The sequence below is a fragment of the Homarus americanus genome, unplaced genomic scaffold (genome assembly GCF_018991925.1).
Source record: "Homarus americanus isolate GMGI-L3 unplaced genomic scaffold, GMGI_Hamer_2.0 scaffold55640, whole genome shotgun sequence".
Lineage (NCBI taxonomy): Eukaryota > Metazoa > Arthropoda > Malacostraca > Decapoda > Nephropidae > Homarus > Homarus americanus.
The window spans coordinates 3,814,831-3,840,426 of NW_024713650.1; the positions used below are offsets into that span (position 1 = coordinate 3,814,831).

The following is a 25,596-nucleotide window of genomic DNA, read 5'->3' on the forward strand; positions in this document are numbered from 1 at the left end:
TTTATAGCATTCACATTTAAGTAGGACACAGTGTGTTAGAAAGACAGTTCTTTTCTTCTCTTAAAAGAAGAATAACTGCCTCAGACGAAAATCACCTCTATTAGCTTTTGAGGAAGAACCCAAGAGAAAATATCTTATTGAAAGGGGAAAAAAAATTGATTCAGAGATTAATTATGTCAAAAGAAAAGTAAACTTTCCAAAGAATTGAGATTAAATAATGTAAAGACTGTTAATAATTGGGAACAACATAATTATTAATGTATTATTATGCTGGAAGCGTCACTGCCATATACCCCCCCCCCCCTTCAAATATGGTAAGTGTCATCAGAGACCACTTTTGTTACATTATGTTGTCACCATTGGTCCCCACTTATACTGATGAAAGAATTGTGATGATTTAACATAGATCCACTGATTTTCAATTTAGAATTTGCTAGTACATTAATCACCCTCCTGCTCTTTTTTCATAATTACAGGATATTTTTTAATATTAAATTAGTGGTTGTCTTTGAGTTCAAACTCTTGGGTAGTTTTATGAAACCTCTGCCTCAATTTCTATCATTAATCATCATATCAGAAGTGTGTATATTGTTGATTTACTCAGTCTCACCAAGATACTTCAGGTAATGTATGCAGTACATCCACCACCACTGTCAGCTGCAGACTCAACATTGCACTCTCATTCACCCTAGACTTATGGGTGGTTGATTTGGCTAACATGAAAGTAAGATTGTTGTCTTTTCCAAACAGGAAGCATTAATTTTATAGTTAAAATATTAAAACAGATGCTCAATTAATTTCCATAGCACAGACTTGGTAATAATCCAGTGTAAGTATACAGGAGCTGTCATTATATCACCTACAGGTTCCCCTGTCATTGACACTTCTGTTTTTCATAGGTTTCTGCCTTGAGCAGTGCTTGTCAGCAGGCACAGTGTGTACAGTTTTGAAAATGAATGAGTAAATATATATCATATCATCTTCAGGACAACTGCGGGGGAGGGGCTGGGGTCGGGGGCAGTAGAATTACGACTGGACTGCTGTTAGGTAACCTGTCTGGGAAGGTTTTGAAGGAAACTCCACCTATGTTCTCTCCAGCCACCATGTCGACAGGAGGAACCTTGGCGACTGTTGTCTCCACCAACCCCACGAACACTTCAGACCTACAGGCCAGGAAGGTAACTCTTGAGCTTCTTATTATACCATAGACATTGTGTGATCATGGCCACAATTATTTATTTGGTGTCCTACAGGTCCCATTATAAAATTTGATATTGTAGTAATAAAGATTCTTTAAGTCATGAAATAATTACAGTGGTCCCTCAATTAACGAAATTTCGGTTAACAAATTAGCTCCCACACTGATTTTCAGTTCCATTAACGAACAAAACTTCGATTAACGAAAGCCTTAGGAGAAACACGCTTTGCTGTGCGAATCAGCTGATCGGCTAGTCCGCCAATACAGTAATCCGTTCTATGTTTACATTCGTTTCCAGTGGAGTAAATATCAAGAAAGTTGTGTTCTTGAATATTTTTTCATTTTTTATATTAAAATTATTGGTCATTCTAAAATTTAGACATCCAAGCTCTGTCTACATAAAGCTTTTCAACTAATATTTTTGGCTCAATATATGTAACTCTTCATTTATTTTTACTCATTTACATGCACACACTGTCCGAAGGGCAAAGCTGTACTGTACATGTACTCAAAATGATTACTAAGGTTTTGTCTAGTGCAAACTATAGCATGTTTATATTCAATTTAATCACAATCTTATAAGAATTCAAGCAATGTAAATTATATTCTTCCCAGTCACTTCTGTGACATTTTATAAACAAAAAACACAAACTCAATCTAAAGGACATAAATAAACAAATAAATACTTCACTAGACCTTCAGCACCAACTGTCAAACATGTCACTGTCACCTACCCTTCCTCCCTCCCTCCCCCCTCCAGGGTTTGGTGGTTTTAGGCTTAAAGTTTTTATCTTATATACTATCACAGACTAAAGTTAGGAGAATATAATTTTCATTGCTGGAGTCCTTGTAAGACGGTGAATAATTTTAATATAAACGTCATATATTTTGCACGAGATAAAAATTTATCACCTGTATCACATTACAGTAGTGATTTAAGAGTCCTAGTGTATATGTATGTATTTATATAGTGATTTAAGGGCGATTCAGGGGATTTTTGGAGTGTTTCTGACTTTATGCGTTTTTTGGACTTACTTTGTATGTACTTTTTCCGTGAGTTGGAACCAATTACCCAATATCCCATTGAAATAATAGATTCAGTTAACGAAATTTTCGGTTAACAAACGACTCTGTGGAACCAATTGTGTTCGTTAATCGAGGGACCACTGTATTTTACTTTTTCTTGTGTAAAGATCAAACTCAAAGGCATGGTCCCTGGTCCTTAACCCAAACTCTCGACAGTCACTCTGTATTATCCACGCATTAAATACTTTCACGTTATGATAGCATAGCGTCATAATGTTCTCGCCATCGTAACTGTTATACCAAGCACCTGCCAATATCCAGCACTCATTTTCTGGTGTCAAATTTCTTTAGCACATATATTTTTACCTCTAGATTAATGGTACTTTCTTCAGTGCAGAGACAACAATATCCTTTGCACTTGTGTTTGGGGGGGAGGGGGGTTGCCAAGATTTAACAGGTGAAAACTACAATTACTGCTTACTCTCAATTTAACAGAATCCGATATAACAAACTCGATTTAGCAGAAGGAATTTTTTCCATTATATTTTTTGCTCTATTTAGTGAATTAGTTCGCTAATCGAGATTAATTCCGTTAATGCTTAATGCGCTGACACCTATGGAGAAGACACCTCAGACACATGATATGTACATAGAAACATTATTCATGGCTTACCTTAAACAGGGGGGGGGGGGGGGATGTTTCTTTAAAAAGTTTCTGTAATTTTAAAACTTTTTTTTCCAATTGTCAGTCGTATTCTTTTGACTTTCTCCCCCAGACCACTTCCTTTCTGAGAGACTTTCAGCATGATGTTTAACCACAGTAGTTAGTTGGCTGAGATGTAGACCGAGAGGTAGCAGTGAACAACACACACGGTGGCGGCAGAACACAGATTGAGCGGATGTAAACAAACCCAAGCGGCAGAATTTAACGGAATCATTCTTGAATTAGTGAACTAGTTCGCTAAATCAAATGAAAATAATGGAAAGTTCGATTTCACGGAAAGGGGTGACTCGAATTAGTTTGTTAAATTGAGATAATGCTGTATGGAGCAAAACACAACTGGGCCTTAACAAATGTGGTGATGAGAGGGTATGTGGTGTTGCTCAAAGAACTGTAGTTCATTTGTGTTGTTTTCTTTAAACTTTTTGTTTTTCTGATGATAAAATAACAGCTACAGAACATCATGTGTTGTGTCGACTACATTAGTGACACAATTGGTCATACAGTAATTCTAATTTACCTTATTTCAGCAAGGATACAGTCAGATCTGAACACCTAGTAAAGAAATCTTACTTCCCATACTAACCAGTTTCTTTAATGTTCAGTCATGTCTAATGAATAGTATCTCTGTAGATTGTGGGCAACACTATTGTTACACCCATGGGTTGGAACAAGAGAGGCCGACCCTCCACCAAATCCAGACCCTTGTTGCATACTCTGACAGCCACCAAATTGAGTGGGGTGGAAGCACAAGGTACAAGCTTGGGTACACCTGTGATAAACAAGGTCACCACCCCAGTCACCACTCCCATCTTGCTCTCCACCACTGATGTAGCTACAGAAACTCACATTGCTGCTGTTCGAGGTGAGTGGCTGGCCTTTCACTTATAATTTAGGGTCATTTGATCATGAAAACTCACACTATACTCAAGTATATATGGTAAGTGTAGATATTTTTGTGATATCTAAATGTTTTTACCATCAAGAATTACTTTAAACTCTATTAACAGTTAAACAAATTTTCTCAAGTAGGTGGTCAACTCAGCCCTCGAGGAGGCAACTCCGGGGTGAGGGTCTACTCTGGCAGTCCCAAAACATCGGCTGCCTCATTTCTTCTCACCAATGTGACTTCATCATCTGGTGTCCGCATGGCCAGCCCTTCCATGGTCATTACTAACACCATGGCCATGTCCACTGGTAATGGAACAGTTGTTTCAGACAGCTCCCCACTGTCTCTAGGTGTTGGGTCTGTGGTTGTGAGTGCTGGGGGTGGAAGTAGCATGGGAAGGGGTAGAGTGATTTTAACCTCCAGTCCTCGCTTGGTAAGGCCCATTGTGGCTCACGCCAATCGCACCATTGCCACCACTCGCACATTGAATACCACCCGTCCCACAGTGATGTTGGTCACCACACCTAGCCCTGTGTGTCTCACCTCTACAGTCACAACACACTCGGCATCTGCAGCACCCCCAACTTCTCCTGCCAATTCTACAACCCTCGTATCTTCCACAACCCGTACAACTCCAGCTACTTTTGTACATTCTACACTCCCATCTGCTTCAACCAGTGTACCTACAGGAGAATTAGCTTTGCTGGTTGCAGCTTCTGAGATGAGTGAGAGAGCAAGAAATACAGTATCACCAACAAACATGAATGGCTCCAATGCATGTCTGAGTTCGAATACATCCTCAACAGTTACGAGCACCTCGACAAGCCTTCCGTCAATAACGGCAGTAATCACCACTACAGAACATGAACATCCAACATCATCAAATAAACCCAATAAAACTTCAACCCAGGAGACTGAGATCACCCAGAGACTTGCTTCTCACTCTCCGGCCTTCACTGTTAATTCTACAAGTGCTGATGTTCTGCAGTTAATTTCCACAAGCACCACCTCAACCAGTACTGTAATGACCATTGCTACAACCGCAACAGACACCACCACTGGGGCTGCCACTATTACAACTTCGTGTACACCATTCACCGCAACATCTACCAGTTCACAGACTTCTCGTCACCAAGGCATCGTCACTAGAACCTTCACACTAACTGGAGGAACGGGCTTGCGAACCAGACGAAGTAGTGGACCTTTAATGGTGGAAATGGAGAGTAACCGTCGCAACAAGTCGACTACTACAGAAACTACTACTCGTGGATCTGCTGGGCGTAGGGGTCGTGGCAGAGGCCGTGGAAGAGGCAGATCAAGCTTATAGTGATATCTTGGATAGTGTGTGTGTGTGTGTGTGTGTGTGGATAGTGAATATTTTAAGTGTTAATCTTTTCCAGTGAGAAAATTTCTTCAGTTTAAAAGGATTCATCCATAAATAATTCTGGGAAGTACTGTACTGTACGTTCCTAGGAGTGTGGTCCTTCCAAAATGAGTTAATAGTATTGCTGTATGTCAAACCTTGTGATACTCTTAATGAATTTTGTTTTTGTAAGGACAAACTTTCCAACTGCAGTGAATTCTTTACATTAAATTTCAGACTACTGTAAATTTAAAACAAATCTCAAATGAATTATTTATAATAGTTTATATTCTGATATTGTGTGTGTGTGTGTGTGGATAGTTTTGTAAATGTAATTGAACTGAAACTCGTTAACACATGTAATCTGTCACTACATTAAATATTAATTAATCTCATTATATGTTGTCATCCATCCATTTACCAGTTCAGGGTAATCATAAATATAAGGAAATTAAATGTTAGTGATAAGTTTTCATACCATTTTATTTAATAATTTTATTTCCTTCACTTGAATGAATCCATATCAGTTGATGACACTACATACTCTTAAAAGTAACTAATAGTGATTGTACAAGAGTGGAGATAATACTGGTTAAATTTACTGGGGGCTTCCACTCCCTCCTTCCATCACAACCGCCTCTCTTGGTTTCATCTACTGTACGTTATACTACTCATAACAATGAATCCGTAAATTTTTTAAAGTATATGGCTTGAAATTATAATCTAATAACTTTGATAAGCAGTCCTTGAAAAAATTAATGATAACGTAACTTGAGAACCTTCAGTCGTCAGGTAAAGTACTGTCGGTACTACGTATCACTGTCGTCGTCATCACTATCCTCCTGCTCCAGCCACTCTATAAATCTTGTTATCTGTAATGACAATGAAGAAGCTTACTGGTTGTAACAAGTTCAATATAATATTATCCTAATTCATTACCATATAAATCTGAGAAAAGGTGAACTTGTTAATAGTCACCTTTCAGGACATATTTTGGTCTGCAGCTACAACCTTGATCTATGACACAGATACTTGAGTTTGGTGTTCTGTCTGAGGTGACCAAGGGGTTCGTCTTAGTTGTCTGAGGTGACCAAGAGGTTAGTCTTGGGTGTGTGTGAGGTGACCAAGAGGTTAGTCTTGGTTGTCTCAGGTGACCAAGAGGTTAGTCTTGGGTATGTGAGGTGACACAAGTCCTAAGTAACCATATTAAACACATCATCTACCATGTACACAGTGGGTCTACCAAAGAAAATTGCATGAAAGCAGAGTGTAACAACCTGACATCGTTTCAGAGCTGGTAGTCTGAATGTTGGTATTATTCAGGGTAAATTTGGTGCGGTTGTCGAGTCATTCATCATCATGGACATTTCCCCTGCTTGTATGGGTTAACGTTGATTACCTGATGGTATGGTGTACTATTTGCCATCAAGTAAATTTGAAGCACTTTCTGTAGCTGGATGCCAACCCACTTTTACAGTAAGAATTAGGCATTATACAGTATGTAGGACTTCCAAGTGCCCTCTTAGCAGGCAAGGCAGGGCCGCAACTCCCTGAAGTAATGAAAGATTACCCGCCATTTTGTGTTATTAGTAATATAATATAAACCGATTACAGTACTTAATTTATACTCACAGCTTGTTTAAGTGCAGGAAATGCAGAGGTTGAAGCACCTCCCCTCTTGAACCAGTGAACCACAACCTCATCATCCAGGATTTCATGAGTCTGGTTCAGTTCATAGAGGATCTTTTGGGCAACTGGTAAGTACTCGGCCGACTCAGAAAATAGTAACTGCAAACACAAATAATGTAGCCATTTAACACATCTCACATCAAATAAAAGATAATAGTTTTCATTGGCATACAAAATAAAATGTTTTATAACAAGTCTACATAACACATTACCATAATCAAAATAACCAAAGAGATGTAAAGGGGTCAGATATGCTGGATTAATTGTAGGTCCTCTCAGTGAAATGAACAAAAATTTAATCTCTCTGGGAGGGTGGCAATTCTGTTGATGTTGGGGAGTTTAAGTATGTTTATACTTCATATGGAGTCTGTGGGTGCAAATGTACTGTAATACATCCTGCATCCACTTCTCACCACATGAAAGTTTTGGTACCATTCACATGACAACATCCATCACCAGCAGCCAAGAGTAGTGGGTGTTACATTGGTGTTATTGTATTTGGGTAGATAAGTTGCAGCAACTAGACCAAATACAGACTTACAAATATCAAAATATTCCTGACAGTGATACTCACCTCTATAGCATTAAGAACTAACACCTGGTCTCTATCCTTGCGAATATAATTTCTAAGGACATCAGTGAAAGCAGTAATAGAGAGCTTGATGCCCCGCCATAAATTCTCTGAGCTGCCGTCTCCTGAGTTTTTATCTTCACCACCAACACGAATTATGCCCTGAAATTATAAAGTCATTATATTCTCTAGATTAATCTTTAGTTTTCAGTTAAATCTCCAGTATGTAAATTAATCAATTAAAATTATATATATATATATATATATATATATATATATATATATATATATATATATATATATATATATATATATATATATATATATATATATATATATATATATATATATATATATATATATACACACTGATAACCACATGTACAGTATAGACAGGGAGAATTACCATTTCATCTCTGTACAATATTTTCTTAGGCTTTGGGTGCCAAATTTCTTAAATGTATACAGCACAGTAAAACTTCACTAACTAAAAATATACAGGGGTATGTATGGGTATGTTGACATTAGTGAACAATTCACACTACACTACAGTATATGACTGGACCAGGCAGAGAGGTTGGTGAACTAAGCAAGAGGCTGGCAGTAATGGATAGGACAATGTTGTGAGGGATAATGGGAAGGGCAGGAAGCTGGCAATGAGGAGTGGTGGGCAGGGTCTTTGGCAGTACTTTCTAACCAAAAGGGGAATTCACACTCCCCAGCACCTCCCCTGGATCTGCCTATGCAATATAAACTCTACTTTAAAATTAAAGTCATTAAATATGGTCAAGCAAGCTAATAGCCTGCCTGCTCAAATAACAAGCCATACAAGCCTGGTCTCTAGTGGCTTGGAAGAAAACACATTCACTGGTTGGCTGCCCTAGGTACAGATTCTCAAAGGTTTGTGTGATCAATATTCTTCATACCTAAAGATATAAAAATGTTCCTAAATGTTACTCAAGATTATACTGACCATAAACAAGACACAACATAACTAATGGTACTCACCTGCGTCACAGTAGTTAGAACGTCTTCCATGCTCATGTTATAAGCGTGACGTGAGGCATTAATTTCTAAGACCACATTTTCTGCCGCTGACGACTCACGCAGAGCATTTGCCAGGCTTTCCATCATCTCACGTTTGAACTCTGAAACATGAATATATTTGTCAGTAGTTCCTACCAAACCTGCACCTTATATAAGTTTCTTTCCATCTTGGTTTCAGTATGCAAGCATCTCACACACCTTAAATTGAGTGTGATTGTTGACATGGACAGCTGTGTACTGTACTGTACCTGAATACTGGTGTGAGTAGGCTAGTACTCTCAATTTTATTAAGATTCGCTTCGTAAATCAATTTCACTGAAGCTATCATCAAAGTATGGTTCAAGGATGAAGAAATGAATGTGTGCCAAACCTTGGTAGACTTTGACAAAATGTATAATTACAGTACGATATTAGACAACAGTGGAGGCCACATAAAATACTTATTAACATAATCATCATCATTTTATGGTCTATTTTCATGCTATAAATGCTTTCATTAAAACCCGAGTTTTGTGTATGACATTTGTCTGATGAAATTAATTTGCACAGCACTGTAACTCCCTTAACTAACAGCACCTTGCATATACTGCACAAGTCACTCACCGTGCTCACGATGTTCATCTTCATCACTCATCGGTGCTGAGTCGGACATATCTTCTTCACTGTCTTCCTCCTCCTCTTCTAAATCTTCCACATAGTCACCATCTGATCCTTGCTCAGCCAGGTCTCCGACTTCTCGTACGACTTCAAAGGCATGTCCCTTGGTTCCACAAATCCTCAGATCAGGTTCTGGACAGATATGTGAAGTAATAAAATTCTAATTAGAAAAATTGCTATTACAGTACTGTACCACTAAGTAATAAAACAGCACTACATTCATGAGGAGGCATGATTTAAAATGTTATATGCCTTAAGATTTAAAGACATAAACTCATGTATAAACGAGGGTTACTGGACACATTTGTACAGGTTTTGGAAGTGTCAACCTGTTTTTTCTGAGCAGAGAAAAGATGCCTCGCCCCCTTCTCAAAAATTACAGCTGATTGGCAGTTTCAAACGTGTCCAATTTCGTCCTGAAGTAATGATGTATTTCTAAACGAGTTTATTCATAATCATTGGGATGACCGTTTCTGACGAGAAAGATATTTGGCTAAATTATATAAAGATACATACATTCATTATTTTAAATATAAGTAAGTAGGAAGTTTATCAGAAGTATTATACAGTACGTACATGAATTAACTGTTACACTCTGGTAGCAATTTCATGCTTTTGGAGGATGCATTTAATACATTACTTATTTTTACCCACAATAAGGCATACTAAGACATTACAGTATATATCAGTAATACTACATTATGGTATACAAAAACTAACATTTTAAAAGATTAAAATCACATTGAAATATTGAGGCGGGAAATGCGACTGTGAACAACGATTATGAAAAAACTCATTTAGAAACACAGTATAATCTGGGTTTACGTGGATATTTTAAACGAGGACGGCCATTTACGCGGCACCTGTCCAGAAGCGGTAATTATTATTTACGCGGTAAATGCCATCATGTACGCGGCGGGGCAATGTGCTGACGTCAGACTCGTGCCGATGATGTCGCGGACTGTGATTGGGCCATGTATCCTTACCACCCACACACCCCCTCCGCTGCTCACTGTGATGGTCTAGTTATCCTTGCCACTCCAGCCACCCACACTCTCCACCGCTATGTCAGTCTCACTGTCTCAGTGTATATTCACTCGTGCCCAGGAACCAGTGTTTTTTTTTTCCTTTCTACACAATGGCTTCTGAGAGGCTCAGTCTGTTGCTGTGGTATTGGAGAATGAAAGAGAGGCTACACAGGGTGTCAGAGCTGCAGGCTTCTCCAAGACCACCAACGACGACATCCTGGAGGTAATCAGGCAACCTGAGGTGACTGAGGACTAGATGTTGAATAACCATCTGTTGAAATGCCAGGAGCCCTATGTTCAACTGTATCACGACCACATCGATGCTAGCTGTCAACAAAACATCACTGAGTTCTTCAACCGCCAACCACCATAGCCAGCCCAGTGATAGTGAGGATGTGGACTTCGAGGGGTTTGACGATGAGGCCCTGCTAGCCTCTGTGGTGGATAGAGATACAGGTGAGGGCCAATAATCTGCCCTCTGCCTCGGAACCAACCCCCCCATCCCCGTGTGCCCAGCCATCTCTTCTACTAACGTAAGTGTTAAAAAACCTAATATTATTGATATTTGTCTTATTTATTAATAGTGTGTGCATACCATCATAAAATTAAGATATTATTTTTACTACAATGTACAGTATTGTGTTGGCGATAGCCAAAAAAAGGGTAGTCTGGCGGTCGGCCCAGTCTCTATTTCAATTAATCCCATAGGTTCTGTTATTTTATTTACACGTTTCGCTTTATACACGGACCTCCATGGGTTTAATTAACCGCGTAAAACCAGTCTATACTGTACAACATTACTTCAGGACGAAATCGGACAGGTTTGAAACGGTCAATGTATTTACTAAAGTTTATACTTATTGTATTTTACAGTACCACAACTTACTTTATACAGAGTGCAATTTACATTACTCAATTTTTTATCAAAAAGTACGCAACACATTACACAGAACCTGCAGGAAGAGAAGTCACATAAAGTGAGGTCTTTCTGAACCACTTAGTAGATGTGTACAGGGAAAAGATACAACAATTTTGCATAACATCATTTCTTTACATGCATGAAAAAATTGGTAAACACTGAAAAACTGGTGGATAAAAATTACAATCTCACCTTGACTAATAGTCTCCAGGTTAAACTCATCTTTGGGTGGTGTAGCGATAAAATAGGTTGCAGGTGGCACTGTGATGTTTGGACCAAGGATGACCCCAGCTCCTACCATGCATCCTGGAGACAGTTTCACATTCTCCTCCAAAGTTACATTGTTTCCAAGAAAACAATGTTTTAAAACACAGCCAGCCTGAAACAACATAAACTTTCATTGCAAAAATGGTAGATGATGTTTGCTTACAATAAAGAATGGAGGAAGACATTAAAAACATATACAGTAAATGAAATGGGAACTGGGCATTAGATGTAGGACTTCCAAGTACCATGAACATAAAAGCTGTCAGGATGTTAGATAATCTCACCAAACAAAAGGTGCATCTTCGTTCAAGTCAAAGGTTCCTTATTTCAAGTTCTATTAAGTCCATTCTTCTCTACTATTAGCTTACATCCTATAGATATAATTATTTTCAGTCCTTCAGAATAAAATGACCATGGACAGACATACAGTACTAACTGAGAAAATATGATAACGATTACTACTGTAAATGAATAGCCATACCTTAATGTGAACATTATTCATAATAAAAGCTGATTGTGCCTTAACATTGTCCTCAACGATGCAGTGATCACCCACTACCGACCATTGAAGCTGAGCTGTCATGCTGACTTCAGAACCGGCTCCCACCACCACATTGGTGCCACCGCATCCTCTGTACAGAATAACTATACTGTAGATAACATCATGGCAGTGATAACTCTCTCACCATAGTAATTATAAGTTAGCATGTACAATTATTGTATATGGCAAAGATTTAAATGCTGCCAAGGTATCTAACTTCAAAAATGTGGAGATAGGCAGTGGGTCAATTGTTTTGGGGTTGAGGATGATTCTACCTGTGTCCATTCAAGCTCTAATACAATCAAGGTATGAATGATATAATGTACATAGATAGTGATGCTAATAACACATTGCTTTGGTTAACTATGTCGATCTATCAAACCCCCAAAAGGCTCAGTACAGTGGTCCCTAGGTTAACGAGCACAATCCGTTCCAGCAGGTTGCTCGTTAACCGAAACCATTGTTTCAATGGGTTTTTGGGTAATTGGTTCCAGCTCACCGAAAATTACCTAAATTCAACAAAAAAGGTAGAAAAGTTCACTTACTTTTAGGTGTGTATGTAGAAGGCTCCTGGATGATGATGATGATGGGAATTAGAGTGGGGGTGGAGGAGAAGGGAGAAGAGAAGGCATTGGGGTGGAAGAGAAGTCACCCCATGGCGCCATTTCACCCCTAAAATTTTAGTTCTCTTGGTGTAATTCAAGATTATTTTCTTTAAATCAACACTGCACTGCATTATATATTGTCAATATGTAAAATAAATTTCAAAATGACCAATAATTTGCTTGGAAACAGAAAAAAGCGTTTAGTTTTAGAGTCTCAAGCAATATGTTACCTCCACTGAAAACAGAGAGAGACTAACGCTTGTTTGGTGTGTTAAAAGGCTGGATGGCACACCACAAACTAGTGACCTTACCTTCAATTATGTTCAATAATTGTTAAAATGACTAAAAAATTGAATATTCAACTTTTAAAATTATTGAATAGTATAAACTTCTTGATATTTACTAAAATAGTAAGGAATTTAAGCCCTAGAACCGATTAATGTATTGGCGGACTGATACTAAAGCTGGTTGCCCGGTCAGTGCAAGCGAAAACATGTTGAGGTCGGTTCGTAAGAACTTCGTTAACCGAATTTTTTTTCGTTAACCGAATTGAAGATCCTTATGGAAGGCAGTTCGTTAATCGAAATTACGTTAACCGAGATGTTCGTTAAACGAGGGGTCACTGTACTTGATACACTAACAAATATTTCTTTCCCTAAACTGTAACCACTCCATTAGGGTTTCTGAATGAAATACATTTGCACATCCATTAAAACTATTCTACATATGACTATTGTTCTAAATATAAAAAGAGAGATACATAATGGAAGAATAATGCAACTAAGAAATGTGTGGATACCAAATAACACAAATACTTGTAACAAAACTTGTATACAAGATGTGGTACTGACTTGTGAAACTTGGCAGAGGGTTCCCAGTAATTGTTGGTGAAGGTGTCATATGTGTAACGGATACGGTGGCTCGTTAAGCTCACCTCAGACACCATGGGGTAGGCCATACGACGGATGACTTCACCACTGAAAATGAGAATGCACTATTGTATTGTGCTGAACTGTACTGTACTTCATTTCTTATCTTAAAATAAAAGTACACCAGTTTCAGTAATTATTTGTTACAAACACCAGTACTGTAATTCTTTTACAGCATTTCATTGAAAAACAAAAAACTAAATGAGAAACAAATGTACTATACAGGACCAAAACTTATGTCAATAGATTTTTGTATGACATGTTTTATAAGTGATCAATATGTCCACTATGAGTTCAGGCTTTGGAACCTAAAAGCTTTAACATAAGAGGCTGGGAAGAATACAAAGGTCAGCCAAACTCAGGAGCCCTCGCCCTTACAAAAGCAGTCTGAGGAGGTAAGGTTACCAGCTGCCAGAACACACAGCACATATGGTATTCATTCATGACTAATCCTCACCAACCGGTTGGAAGATCTCCTTGGGTTAAAACCTATCTCAAATCTCCTTATTTTCCAGGACATAATTACTTTTGCCTTTTTTTTGTGCTGGGGTTTTTCTGCACTGGGATGCACTACTTTGCGAGTATAATTAAACTAAGAATGTCTTACCCTAGTTTTTAAAGCCTTTACATCAGCTAACAACCTAAATGCTGATAGTAAGAGAAGTTGCAGAAGATTGTCTCCTCTTAAGGGACACCCCCAGTCCAGTCTGTTTTATATGTATAAATAAGAGATATTAGAGAAAGGGCCCCCAGAGAATTACCAGCTATCACAACAATTATAGTCATATAACATTAAGGAGACATTACTCTATTAGGTAGTAGGCAGCTATCAAACAGGGAGGTACTACCGCCTGGGGAAGATGTTGGAAGCATAATGTGTTGTCTAATGGTAGACCCTGCTGCCACATGGCATCATGAAAATTGTGACCAAGTCCCAGGTTGCTAATCTGTCTTTCTGCCTCATTTACACACAATTGCAGGGTCTCAATTGTTTCTCTTACTTTGACAACACAACATACATATATTGTTTCTCACCATTATTTTTTTTATGGTCCTTTATTATCACTACAGTATTATATTATATCTTTATTTTATATTTTTTCTAATTGTTTATTAAATTTTATTATTATTATTATTTTGCTCCCAGGCCCTGATGTGGGTCATTGACCTGTGCCCTGGTGGGCTAATCCCGTAAAAAAAGGACTAGACTAAAAAGGTACCATCCTAGAAAGGGTACCCGAGTCAGTTACTAAGATGAGTCAACGAGCAAATGGAATATAGAAGGAGAAATTGTTAGTTCTGTCTTCCAATGGAAAGACTTGATCTTCTCATGAGTAACAGAGGCAAAGATTACTGACCTCACTTTTTCATACAGACGGAAGGATGAAGCCCTTGTGGCATATCCTGCGTCAAGGATCTCACAACGAATGGTGTATCCAAGGAGCTCTTCTTGTTCAATTACTCCTCGAATCAGATTATCCCGGTTTGCATAGTCAAAATTGTCTGAGAAGAGAGAGGGAACGGCCTCAGAGCACACAGCAATGTTGGGGTCATGCACCACAGGCATCACTTGTAGTTCATTGCTGTTTTGAAAGAGCTCCTGAAATAAAACATGGGACCATTAAAAACATTTCCAGATTAACTGCATAAACAAAAAATAATATAATGCATTCTTATCCCATCTGCTACTTTATGTATGTAAGACATCAAACATGTACACAGAACTATATAATATTGCATATAAAATGATATATCAGCACCCTGGTTTACAACTGCAACTGGTTAGTTGCTGAGCTATTCTGAAGTATCACCAAAACCTACAGTGGAAATGTTGAATTTAGTTAAGTTGTTGGAGGGACGCTTATGGCACAGCAGCTTGCCTGTAGTAGAATTAGTGATTAGTGTAGCTGTTGCTTCCTTATCTCCAATATACTCCTCTTCATTGTTCACATACACACTCGTCATGATGACACTCTTGTCAGCTGCCCGATATTCCCTGCAATGAAAATGTCAAGTTCAATTATGCAGATGAATAAGTTCCTTTTAAATCTAACTTTTAATTTAAATGAGCAACCAACAGAAGGTCAGTAAAATATGATCATGTTCCTACCGATAATGCATGGGAAGGCTGATGTAAGAACAAAATAACAAACATGATGTTCCCCAAGTGTTTACCATCTGTAAGGATGGCAACGAGGATATAACAACAGAACTCTTACTTATGTTTTGTCATGAGAGCCTTGAGGTCAAGTGTTGCCACCACATCTCCATGTACAAGGAAGAAGTCATCCTTCAGGAGAGATTTTGCATATAAATCCCTCATGGCATCGCCCATTGAATGACAGTCTTCAGAAGTCACAACGGATATTTTCAGTCCACAGTCCCCACGACGCATTGCAAATCCCCTGCCAAAATATAAGTACAGTACCGTAGTAAGTTACAATGTAAAATTCAGTATAAAGACAGTAAAGGAAATGTAATACAGTACAGTACATAGCATATTACTGTATCCAGAATCTTTCCATTAACCTTTTGCCATATCCAGATTTAGGCTTCAACCACAAAAACTAAAACACATAAAATGACTGACAAACAAACAGTTATCCTACACAAATAATACAAGTAAAAAGAGTTTATAATACTGTACACAACTTCAATGTTTATAATGCTTCATAACCTAAGTTTAGTTATTACCAGTACTGTACTGTGGTCTGTTTGGTCCAAGACACTTCTATTCAGTTGTTTACTTTTACGGCCAATTTGCCCTCACTCTCATTGGTTTTTGGTAATTCTTGACATAATTTCAAGTAAGTTATGGAATATTACAGAACATTAATAAACGTTCCTGTTGGCACTGACACACTCAAGGACCAAATAGATAAAACCCAGAATGACATTATTTCCTCTATAGAGAATTTTTCATGTTCCTTGCTTTAATTTTTCACCACAAATGCCAAAGACCTCTGGATTTATTCTTATTCTTTATGATGAAAGTTAACCAATAGAGGTTTTGAGACCTATCCACAAACATGAACCCAAATCAGAGAACTTTTTAAATATTCTAACACAACAATTTCCTCATCCTTAAAATATACTGTAGTCTGAACACTAGCCACGAATATCATCAATAATTAACACACTTGATAATAATGCAGAACTGTACCATAGATTTAAGCCATTACAGTCAAACCTCCATATAACGGACTTCACTCTCCATATAATACATTAAATGGGGGGTTTCACATCTAACAGACCCTCGATATAAGAGACTTTCATCTCTATATAGTTTGTTAGGTGAAGGTTTCCTCTCCATACTGTCCGTTAAATAGAGGTCTTACTGGATAGATATTTATAACAAAAAGTGGCCAGGCATATTTACAGAGTCCTTATGGCCTCTGGTATAGATAGGGCCATTCACTCTATCCCATCTAGCCATTGTACTGAGTGACTGAGCCCTACTCACCTACAGGTTGCCTGCTATAACGACGGGTGACGGGAAAAGAAGTTACATTAGCATTAAAAAGATAATAAGTGTACTTCTTCTTCCTTCTTCTTGGAAAGTGAAACTGCCATACTGACTAGAGAGTCACAGTATTAATATTTATCACCCCTTACACCTCAACACTTACCGGCAATGTTGACGAATCATGTCAGAATGGGGATGTGTGCGGCAATAGACAATGGCTTCATCCACACCGCTACGTTCCAGCCAGTCCAAGGTATAATCAAGCAGCGGTGTGTTAACGAGGGGAACAAGCACCTGTAATACACAATAAAGTGTAACCTCTCACGTATCCGTACCCCCGACTCTTTGAGCTAATGAGTGATTTTCAACATGGATGCAATGGACCATGGAAGCACGAACCCTAAATATCAGGTATGTACAACATTTACAATATGTATGGATGCAGGGGGTTAATATTTAGTAGTTGCCAGCACCTAACTCAAAACTGAGTCATTTATGGGGAGATAGAGAAGAAAATACAAATAATTTATTCTATAACATTTTCATTTGAAATTTATATTTTTTTAGTTATTTTAACTTTTATTTTATAATATTTGGCCAATCAGCGTGAGTGCCAATGTGACATAATATTCGTGCACTAATCAACACAAGTCTCCATTCCCAGGAAGTTGGAAGATGGCGTCTGTGTGAGGTGGATGTACATTGGCTGGCTGCCGCATTATTCAGCTCATTTTGGCCAATGAAGCAGCAGCCATTGACATTTTTAGGGCTGACGGTGTTCTTGTTTCATCTGTAAAATGTTCAAGATGTTATTCAGAGTGTGAGTACCGTGTAGATCACCCTGCATGGTACTGTGGCAAGAGATGGACACTTCCTCACTCTACCCTACTGTGTCTCTTACTTAAGGTAACCTTCTTACACACACTAGGGGTTAGGTTAGGTCTTTTTAGTTTTTGAGGTTTTTACGTTGTTTGGCCTTCCACCTTTTTTTCAATACCTCAACAACTGCTCATTTTCAATGGCAATGAAGGTCATAGTTGCATTTAACACAGTGATTTACACAATAAAAATATATTTTCAAAAGTCAATTAGGTGTTGGGAACTACTAAATATTTACCCCCAAGGGTCATAATATACACAAATTATCACACACCTAAAATACCAATGATCTGAACAAAGTAACTACCATTAACCTTCAGAGCTCTCGTTAAGCACACACTGAAAACTTACAGTACAAACTAAAATTCAAGATGGTTATAACTCAAGTGTATGGTGTTGAGACAGATGATGTATTAAACAGGTTTACCTAAACCATCATAAGTGTTAAGAGTTCATGAACTTCCTCAGTATATATGAAGATCCCTATTATTCTAGTTTTCTGGTTCGGTATTACGAGGGGAGAGCTTTATTTTTTTTAAATACATGAACAAAAATATGGATGTGAATTTTATAGAAATTTGAATAATAAATATAAAATGATATTTGAGATGGGTGGTGACCTTAGGTAGATCTTGGGTGATTGGCTGGTCATGTTCCTGATAGATATCGGTCAGCACAACGGCCTGAAGTGTCTTCTCCTCACGAAGCTCCGCCTGAGGTGCCATGCTAGGTGTTTACATCGAGTGGTCGCTTACACCCACGACACCTAGCTAATACCTCCACTAAGGGATACGGTACTAAAGTAATATTTTATGACTATCTCCTTTAATCTACTTTTACGATTTACCAATATGATAAATTATAGAAATTTTGACTATATTTATTTGTATCTGATTTATTATCCTATCTAATGCATTTTTATTTGCACTTCTTCACATGAGGCTATTATCTATCTAGTACAGCGGCCATCCGGTACCAAATACTATCTGTGCATTTTCCTGAACAATGACTTTTGAGATGTTTATTCACTTATTTTAAATGGCCTCTTCCCATATTTAGTATATACTGAATATCTGTAAACATTCTAGGCCTCTTGATAAGCGGGGTGTCTCAGAGCAAGCACCAGGGAAGCCCTCCTTTGTACATTCTCAAGCAATTGGCAGTCTTTGGCATATCTCTGAGACATAAAGAACTACAGGGAACATTACACTTTTAAAATTTCTTATGAAGTTCTGGAGGTAAGGATTATCCCTAAAATGTCAATGTTGTGAGGTATTGGACATAATGTCAAAAATTTTATTGAATTTTGCAATATCATGTCAATTACTGAGCATAATGTACGTTGGTTTAATATCACTGAAAATAATCAAGCTGGATGCACCCCGCCCAGTTATGTTGGCGAGCTCTTCCTGTTAAGATAAAAAAATCGTTTGTCTGGTATTAAAAGGATTACCTCGTGAGATAGAGGCAATTTGAGTGAAGTATCTGTTGAGCATTGATTCATCTACATAAATGTGAATATAGTTGTCACTGAAAGAAGGTCACTATAAGAACAGAGTTGGTGCCAGTATGGAACCTTTGGGAAAACCAGAACTGATGAAGTAATAATGAAAAGGACGTCTAATGTTACTCATACTTTAAAATTGGGTAAAAGAGAAGACATTTTAAGGACTAAGGAGGTAGAGGAAAGTCCGGGAAAAGGGAATATTACGGTGAAGAATCGATTCCAGAATTTTTCAAATGTTTTGGAAATGTTAAGAACTACTGTAGAGGATCCAGTCGCCATAAGTCATGTGATTGGTGGTTTAAATGTGTAGGAAATGACAGAATATCATCATTAGGACGTCAAATTGCCTTATTAATAATTTTCATGGTGTGTGAGACTATCGCTTATGATTCGAGTTTCCAATATTTTGAGTATTGTTTAATTCAGACAAAATGGACGAGTGTTAGAGACTTTCCTGGAGTAATGTGTGGTGGAGAGGGAGTGGTGGTGGAGAGGGAGCTGTGGTGGAGAGGGAGTTGTAGTGGAGAGGGAGGTATGGAGGAGAGGGAGCTGTGGTGGAGAGGGAGCTGTGGAGGAGAGGGAGCTGTGGGAGAGGGAGCAGGGGTTGAAAGCAAGGAGCCGTGGTGGAGAGGAGCTGTGGTGGGAGAGGAGCTGTGGCTGAGAGGGAGCTGTGGGTGAGGAGCGAAGAAAGGAGCTGTGGTTGAGAGGGAGCTGTGGTGGAGAGGGAGCTGTGGTTGAAAGGGAGCTGTGGTGAAGAGGAGCTGTGGTGAAGAGGGAGCTGTGGGTGGAGAGGGAGTCAAAGGAAAGGAGCTGTGGTGAAGAGGGAGCTGTGGTGAAGAGGGAGCTGTGGTGGAGAGGGAGCTGTGGGTGAGAGGAGTTGTGGTAGAGAGGGAGCTGTGGGTGAGAGAGGAGCTGGTGGTGGAGAGTGAAGCAGGAGAGGGAGCTGTGGTGGAAGAGGGGAGCTGTGGGGTGAAGAGGGAGCTGTGGTGAAGAGGGAGCTGTGGGTGGGAGAGGGAGCTGTGGTGGGAGAGGGAGCTGTGGTGGGAGAGGAGCTGTGGTGAGGAGGAAGCTGTGGTGGGAGAGGGAGCTGTAGGAGAGGGAGTTGTGGGAGGAGAGGAAGCTGTGGTGAGAGGAGTTGTGGTGGGAGAGGGAGCCGGTGGGAGAGGGAGGTGGGAGGAGGAGGGAGCTGTAGGAGAGGGAGCTGGCGGAGAGGAGCTCTGGTGGAGAGGGAGCTGTGGTGGGAGAGGAGTTGTGGAGAGGAGCTGTGGTGGAGAGGGAGCTGTGGTGAGGAGGAGCTTGCAGAGAGGAGTTGTGGTGGAGAATGACCTGTGGTGGAGAGGAGTTGTGGTAGAGAGGAGCTGTGGTGGAGAGGAGCCGTGGTGGAGAGGGGCCAGGTGAGGAGCTGTGGTGGAGAGGAGCTGTGGTGAAGAGGGAGCTGTGGCTGGGAGCTGTGGTGGAGAGAGAGTTGTGGTGGGAGAGAGGAGCTGGGGGTGGAGAGAGGAGCTGTGGTGGAGAGGAGCTGTGGTGTGAGGGGAGTTGTGGTGGAGAGGAGCTCTGATGGGAGAGGAGCTGTGGTGGAGAGAGGGAGTTGTGGGTGAGAGAGGGAGTTGTGGTGGAGAGAGGGAGCTGGGTGTGTGTGAGAGAAGGAGTTGGGGGTGGGAGAGAGGGAGCTGTGGTGGGAGAGGAGCTGTGGTGGAGAGGAAGTTGGGGGTGAGAGGGAGCTGTGGTGGAGAGGGAGGTTAGGGAGAGAGGAGCGTGTGAGAGAGGGAGTTGTGGTGGAGAGGGAAGTGTGGTGCAGAGGGAGGTGTGGTGGGAGAGGAGGTGTGCTGGGAGAGGAGATGTGTTGGAGAGGACATGGGTGGAGAGGGTGGTGTGGTGGAGAAGGAGGTGTGGTGGAGAGGGAAGTGTGGTGCAGAGGGAGGTGGGGTGAGAGGGGAGGTGGTTGGAGAGGGAGATGTGGTGGGAGAGGAGCTGTGGTGGGAGGAGGAGCTGTGGGTGGGAGACAGGCTGTGGTGAGAGGGAGGTTTGTTGGAAAAGCAAGTGGTGTGGAGAGGAGATGCGGGTGGAGGGAGCTGTGGTGGGAGAGAGGGAGTTGTGGTGAGGAGAGGAGTTGTGGTGGGAGAGAGGGAGTTGTGGTGGTGAGAGGAGTTGTGGAGAGATGGAGCTGTGGTGGAGAGGGAAGTGTGGTGCAGAGGGAGGTGTGGTGGGAGAGGAGTTGTGGTGAGAGGAGCTGTGGAGAGGAGCTGCTGGAGAAGGAGGTGTGGTGGAGAGGGAAGTGGTGCAGAGGAGGTGGTGGAGAGGGAGGTGTGTTGGAGAGGGAGAGTGGAGAGGGAGGTGTAAGGAGAGGGAGACAGGTGGAGAGGGAGGTGTCGTGGAGAGGGAGCTGTGGTGGGAGGGGAGGTGGTGGAGAGGAGCTGTGGTGGAGAGAGGAGGTGTGGTGAGAGGAGGTGTGATAAAAGTTGGGGGGAGGGGGGGTGTGAGAGGTGAGGAAAAAACAAAGGGTTGCGTTCATATTTCATTTTAATTACATGAATAAATATGTATTATTTTGTAGATCGTGTTATTCATTGAGCACACTGTATTCAAGATATTAACGGTATCTAGCACAGTAATAATATGAAAATAAAGGAACAATAATTTTGATGATGACTAATACAGCTTCGGTACTTGGAATAATCATGTCGTTGTATACGTAATTGGTACTTCACGGGTGGAGACTTACATATGGTATAAAGAGTTTAGAGCACGTTTAGTATAAAATAATGTTAGAGTGTATGAGTGAGTGGGAGAGAGTGGGAGTATGAGTGAGTATAGTAATACCCGCGCGTCATATTGAGTTGTAGTACCCCCCGTCCCCTCCCCCGCCCCCCACGCCTGCGCCCACTCACTCCTCCATTCACAACATTGGCGTTCCAACACTCCCCCACACCACCTCTGCAATTATTTTTATCCACCCGTTTGCATCAGACTATTTCCCTTACAATAAATTTATTTAGGTTGAACTATTTTTGGTGAATTTTTTTTGTCAATAGATAATATGCGTGGTGGGGGAGAGTGGTAGAGGTGGAGGGTGTTGGTGGCTGAAAATCACCGAGGGAACACACAGTGTTGAACGTTGGCGGGCATGGCGGAGGTGGTGGTCGGGGCCAGTGTGTCAACGGTCTCCAGGAATGTGTCTGTGAGGCCCAAGGATAAGCTACACGGCTCCCCGAGCACCGGCAGCGATGAGGGACACGATGTTGGCTTTGGCGATGATTTTGACCCCTTCCATGATGACCCCGACGAACCGGACGAAGTGGACAGCTCACTGTCCGCACCCCCCGAGGAGAGGTGAGCACCCCCCCCCAGGGGCTTGTTGTGGGATGTGTGTAGGTGCTTGTATGGGGGTAGGGTTGGTGCCAATACCCTGGAGGTCACCTTAACCTTATACATAAGGTAAACACCTCCCGGAGGTGTTGTGGGGCCGGGCCACAACCCTGGGACTCACCCCACCCTTCCCCACAAAGGAGGTAAACACCCCTGTAGTTGTTAAGGGAGGGGTGCGGGGTCTCAGGTCAGCACCCTGGGGTGTTGGCATCTTCCTGGATAACTGATAGTGCCCAGAGGTTCAGAAGAAGGGTGTTGCTTCATTTATGTATTTTTTTATGTAGTAAATGAGCTCTTAATATTTTTGCTACAATGGATAGATTAACAATGAAGACATGGAGGAAGACCAAGGGTAAAAACAAACATGAAAATTATATGTTAAAAGTTGACTGGAAGGTTGACTGTCTCATGTGATGGTGCCTGTAACACCACACCACCTTGACAGGTGATGACTCACACCTAACTAGTGATCCTGGGTTAGTCAGGTTGTTGGCTCACTACCACTGTGGACGCCCCCACCATAAGGAGGCAGGGGCTACTGAGGAACTGTGTTGACTGTATACTCCCTACAGAGGCCAAGGGACACTTGGGTGCCTGTGTGGACACCACCAGTTATTGTGTCTGGTGGTGTGGGGTGAGGAGGGTGTGAGTCAACAACAAAACATAATCAGTACAAGTCCTGCAGATACAGCCAGTACACCATGGAATGAACTAAGGCCCTTAAATAGTCCCATAATACTGAAGCTGGTATCACTGAATCTTGTCCATTATGGGAACACCGATGGAATTTTTTATTTTTGCAAGGGGACCGATTATTAACTATTGATTAATTAATAAAGGAAATGAGAGACACAGTGCTAAACACATTTATCGCTGCTTACCACTCCAGGAACCATTCTGTGACATAACCTGTACTGTATAGTCCAACACTTGCTCACAATAATCTCCACCTTTCTTACTTTCTCGTTTCAAGTATTAACTAGAGGAGTAACCCCTATTTTTGGCTGCCCTCCTCCCAGTAGTGCCATACTGTACATATTGGAATAAATGTTACTTGTATGGAATGATAGAATGTGTCTGTTCAATCCTTCTTACCACATTGATCATCACTCACTATAACACATTCCTCACCCCCACCACACATTCCTCACCCCCACCACACATTCCTCACCCCCACCACACATTCCTCACCCCCACCACACATTCCTCACCCCCACCACACACATTCCTCACCCCACCACATTCCCACCCCCACCACACACACATTCCTCACCCCACCACACCACCACATTCCTCACCCCACCACACACTCACCCCACCACATTCCTCACTCCCACCACACATTCCTCACTCCCACCACACATTCCTCACTCCCACCACACATTCCTCACCCCCACCACACATTCCTCAACCCCACCACACATTCCTCAACCCCACCACACATTCCTCAACCCCACCACACATTCCTCAACCCCACCACACATTCCTCACCCCCTTCTAATTTAGAAAGTGTAATTCGTAAATACTGAGTTTTATTACTATTGAATTTAATCAAGTTTCTACCTCCCCATTCGGAGATGCTGCACACATCCGCATTGATAGAAGTAATATCAGCTCTAGAAACAGATCTAGTTTGGGAGTTAGGAGGAAGGGGAAAATGTGAAGAAGAGTGAAGAATAGAATCATCAGCATAAGAATGGATAGAATTAGTTGTAGTGTGAAGTAAATCATTGATAAAAAGAAGGAAGAGAGTAGGTGAAAGAACAGAACCCTGTGGGACACCACTACTGGTAGAGAAAGAGCGAGAAATCGATCCCTCGACAACAACTGCCATGGATCGGTTCTCAAGGAAGCTGGAGATTAGAAAACAAAGTGGGGGAGAGAAACAAAAAGAGGGAAGTTTAGAAAGCAAAGACTTGTGCTATACCCTGTCAAATGCTTTGGAGATGTCGATGGCCACGATAAAAGTTTCCCCATAATCCCTAAGAGAGGATGACCAAAGATGGGTGCAGTAGAAGAGCAGATCACCAGTAGATCTCGCCTGGCGAAAGCCATACTGGTGATCCGACAAAAGAGAATGGCGTTCAAGGTGACGGAGAAAATGGGAGTTCAAGATAGTTTAAAAAAATCTTAGAGAGGGATGAAGTTAGGGCAATGGGGCGATAGTTAGAGGGATTAGAATGGTCACCCTTCTTCGGGATGGGCAGAGCCAAGGCATGCTTCCAAGAAGAAGGAAAAATTTGGGTTTTGAGGCAAAGGCGAAAGAGGCAAGCAAGCACAGGGGTCAGAATTTCACCACTCCCTCAGAACACAAGGGGCTATTCCGTGCGGTCCATGTGCCTTACTCACATCCAACTTGGATAATAAACTGGCAACCCTGTTAGTGGAGATTATAGGAGGAGCAGGAGGGGTAGAGTAGGAATCATCTACGGTGGAATTAGAGAAGAATAAGGTGCCAAAGAGATTGGCTTTGTCAGGGGGAGAGTTGGCTATAGAGTTATCAGGTTGGAAGAGAGGAGGAAAAGAAGAAGTGCAGAAGTTATTAAAGATGTTTATAGCTAAGGACCAGAAGGATTTACTAGAAGAATTAGTCAGGACAGCGGTCTTTCTTTTAATAAAATTCCGCTTGGCCCTACGAAGAATAGCCTTACAACGATTCCTAGAAGTAATGAAAGAGGTGTGGGTAATAGGAGAAGGAGATAGTTTCATAGCTCGATATGCCCTATCTCTCACCCTGCAAGCAAGAGAGCAGGAGCAATCAAACCATGATTGTAATGTGAAAGTTTTGGTAGAAGATGGGATAAATGCACTCATACAGTGATCCCTCGGTTAATGAGCGCCTCGGTTAACGAGATTTCGGTTAACAATTTACCTTCCATAAGATTCTTAACTTCGGTTAACGAGCAATCCCTCGATTAACGAGTTTTT

General features: G+C 41.0%; 3 protein-coding genes across 7 annotated transcripts in view; 2 read left to right on the plus strand and 1 right to left on the minus strand.

Moving 5' to 3' along the window:
• Positions 1–5,669, plus strand: part of LOC121873825 (KAT8 regulatory NSL complex subunit 3-like) — a 38,060-nt gene extending 32,391 nt beyond the window's left edge. For 3 of the 4 annotated variants that reach the window (XM_042377633.1, XM_042377654.1, XM_042377663.1), the window contains 3 exons: positions 987–1,178; positions 3,579–3,810; positions 3,975–5,669. In XM_042377633.1, the coding sequence (XP_042233567.1) occupies positions 987–1,178; positions 3,579–3,810; positions 3,975–5,161 (1,611 nt within the window). In that variant the 3' untranslated portion in view covers positions 5,162–5,669. The remainder of the gene's footprint in view (positions 1–986; positions 1,179–3,578; positions 3,811–3,974) is intronic. The other variant, XM_042377643.1, reaches the window with a different exon arrangement.
• On the minus strand, positions 5,663–18,566 carry LOC121873862 (translation initiation factor eIF-2B subunit epsilon-like). Its single transcript, XM_042377676.1, has 13 exons — positions 18,416–18,566; positions 17,080–17,210; positions 15,670–15,855; positions 15,272–15,446; positions 14,809–15,050; positions 13,373–13,498; positions 11,857–12,007; positions 11,301–11,487; positions 9,108–9,293; positions 8,466–8,605; positions 7,461–7,619; positions 6,830–6,985; positions 5,663–6,069 (listed from the first exon to the last, which is right to left on the minus strand). The coding sequence occupies exons 1-13, from the start codon at positions 18,518–18,520 to the stop codon at positions 6,007–6,009; spliced, it is 2,007 nt and encodes a 668-aa protein (XP_042233610.1). The 5' UTR covers positions 18,521–18,566; the 3' UTR covers positions 5,663–6,006.
• A 3,634-nt stretch (positions 18,567–22,200) lies between these two features.
• Positions 22,201–25,596, plus strand: part of LOC121873865 (ras GTPase-activating protein 1-like) — a 30,365-nt gene continuing 26,969 nt past the window's right edge. Inside the window, exon 1 of one of the 2 annotated variants that reach the window (XM_042377691.1) lies at positions 22,201–22,632. In XM_042377691.1, the coding sequence (XP_042233625.1) occupies positions 22,427–22,632 (206 nt within the window). In that variant the 5' untranslated portion in view covers positions 22,201–22,426. The remainder of the gene's footprint in view (positions 22,633–25,596) is intronic. The other variant, XM_042377700.1, reaches the window with a different exon arrangement.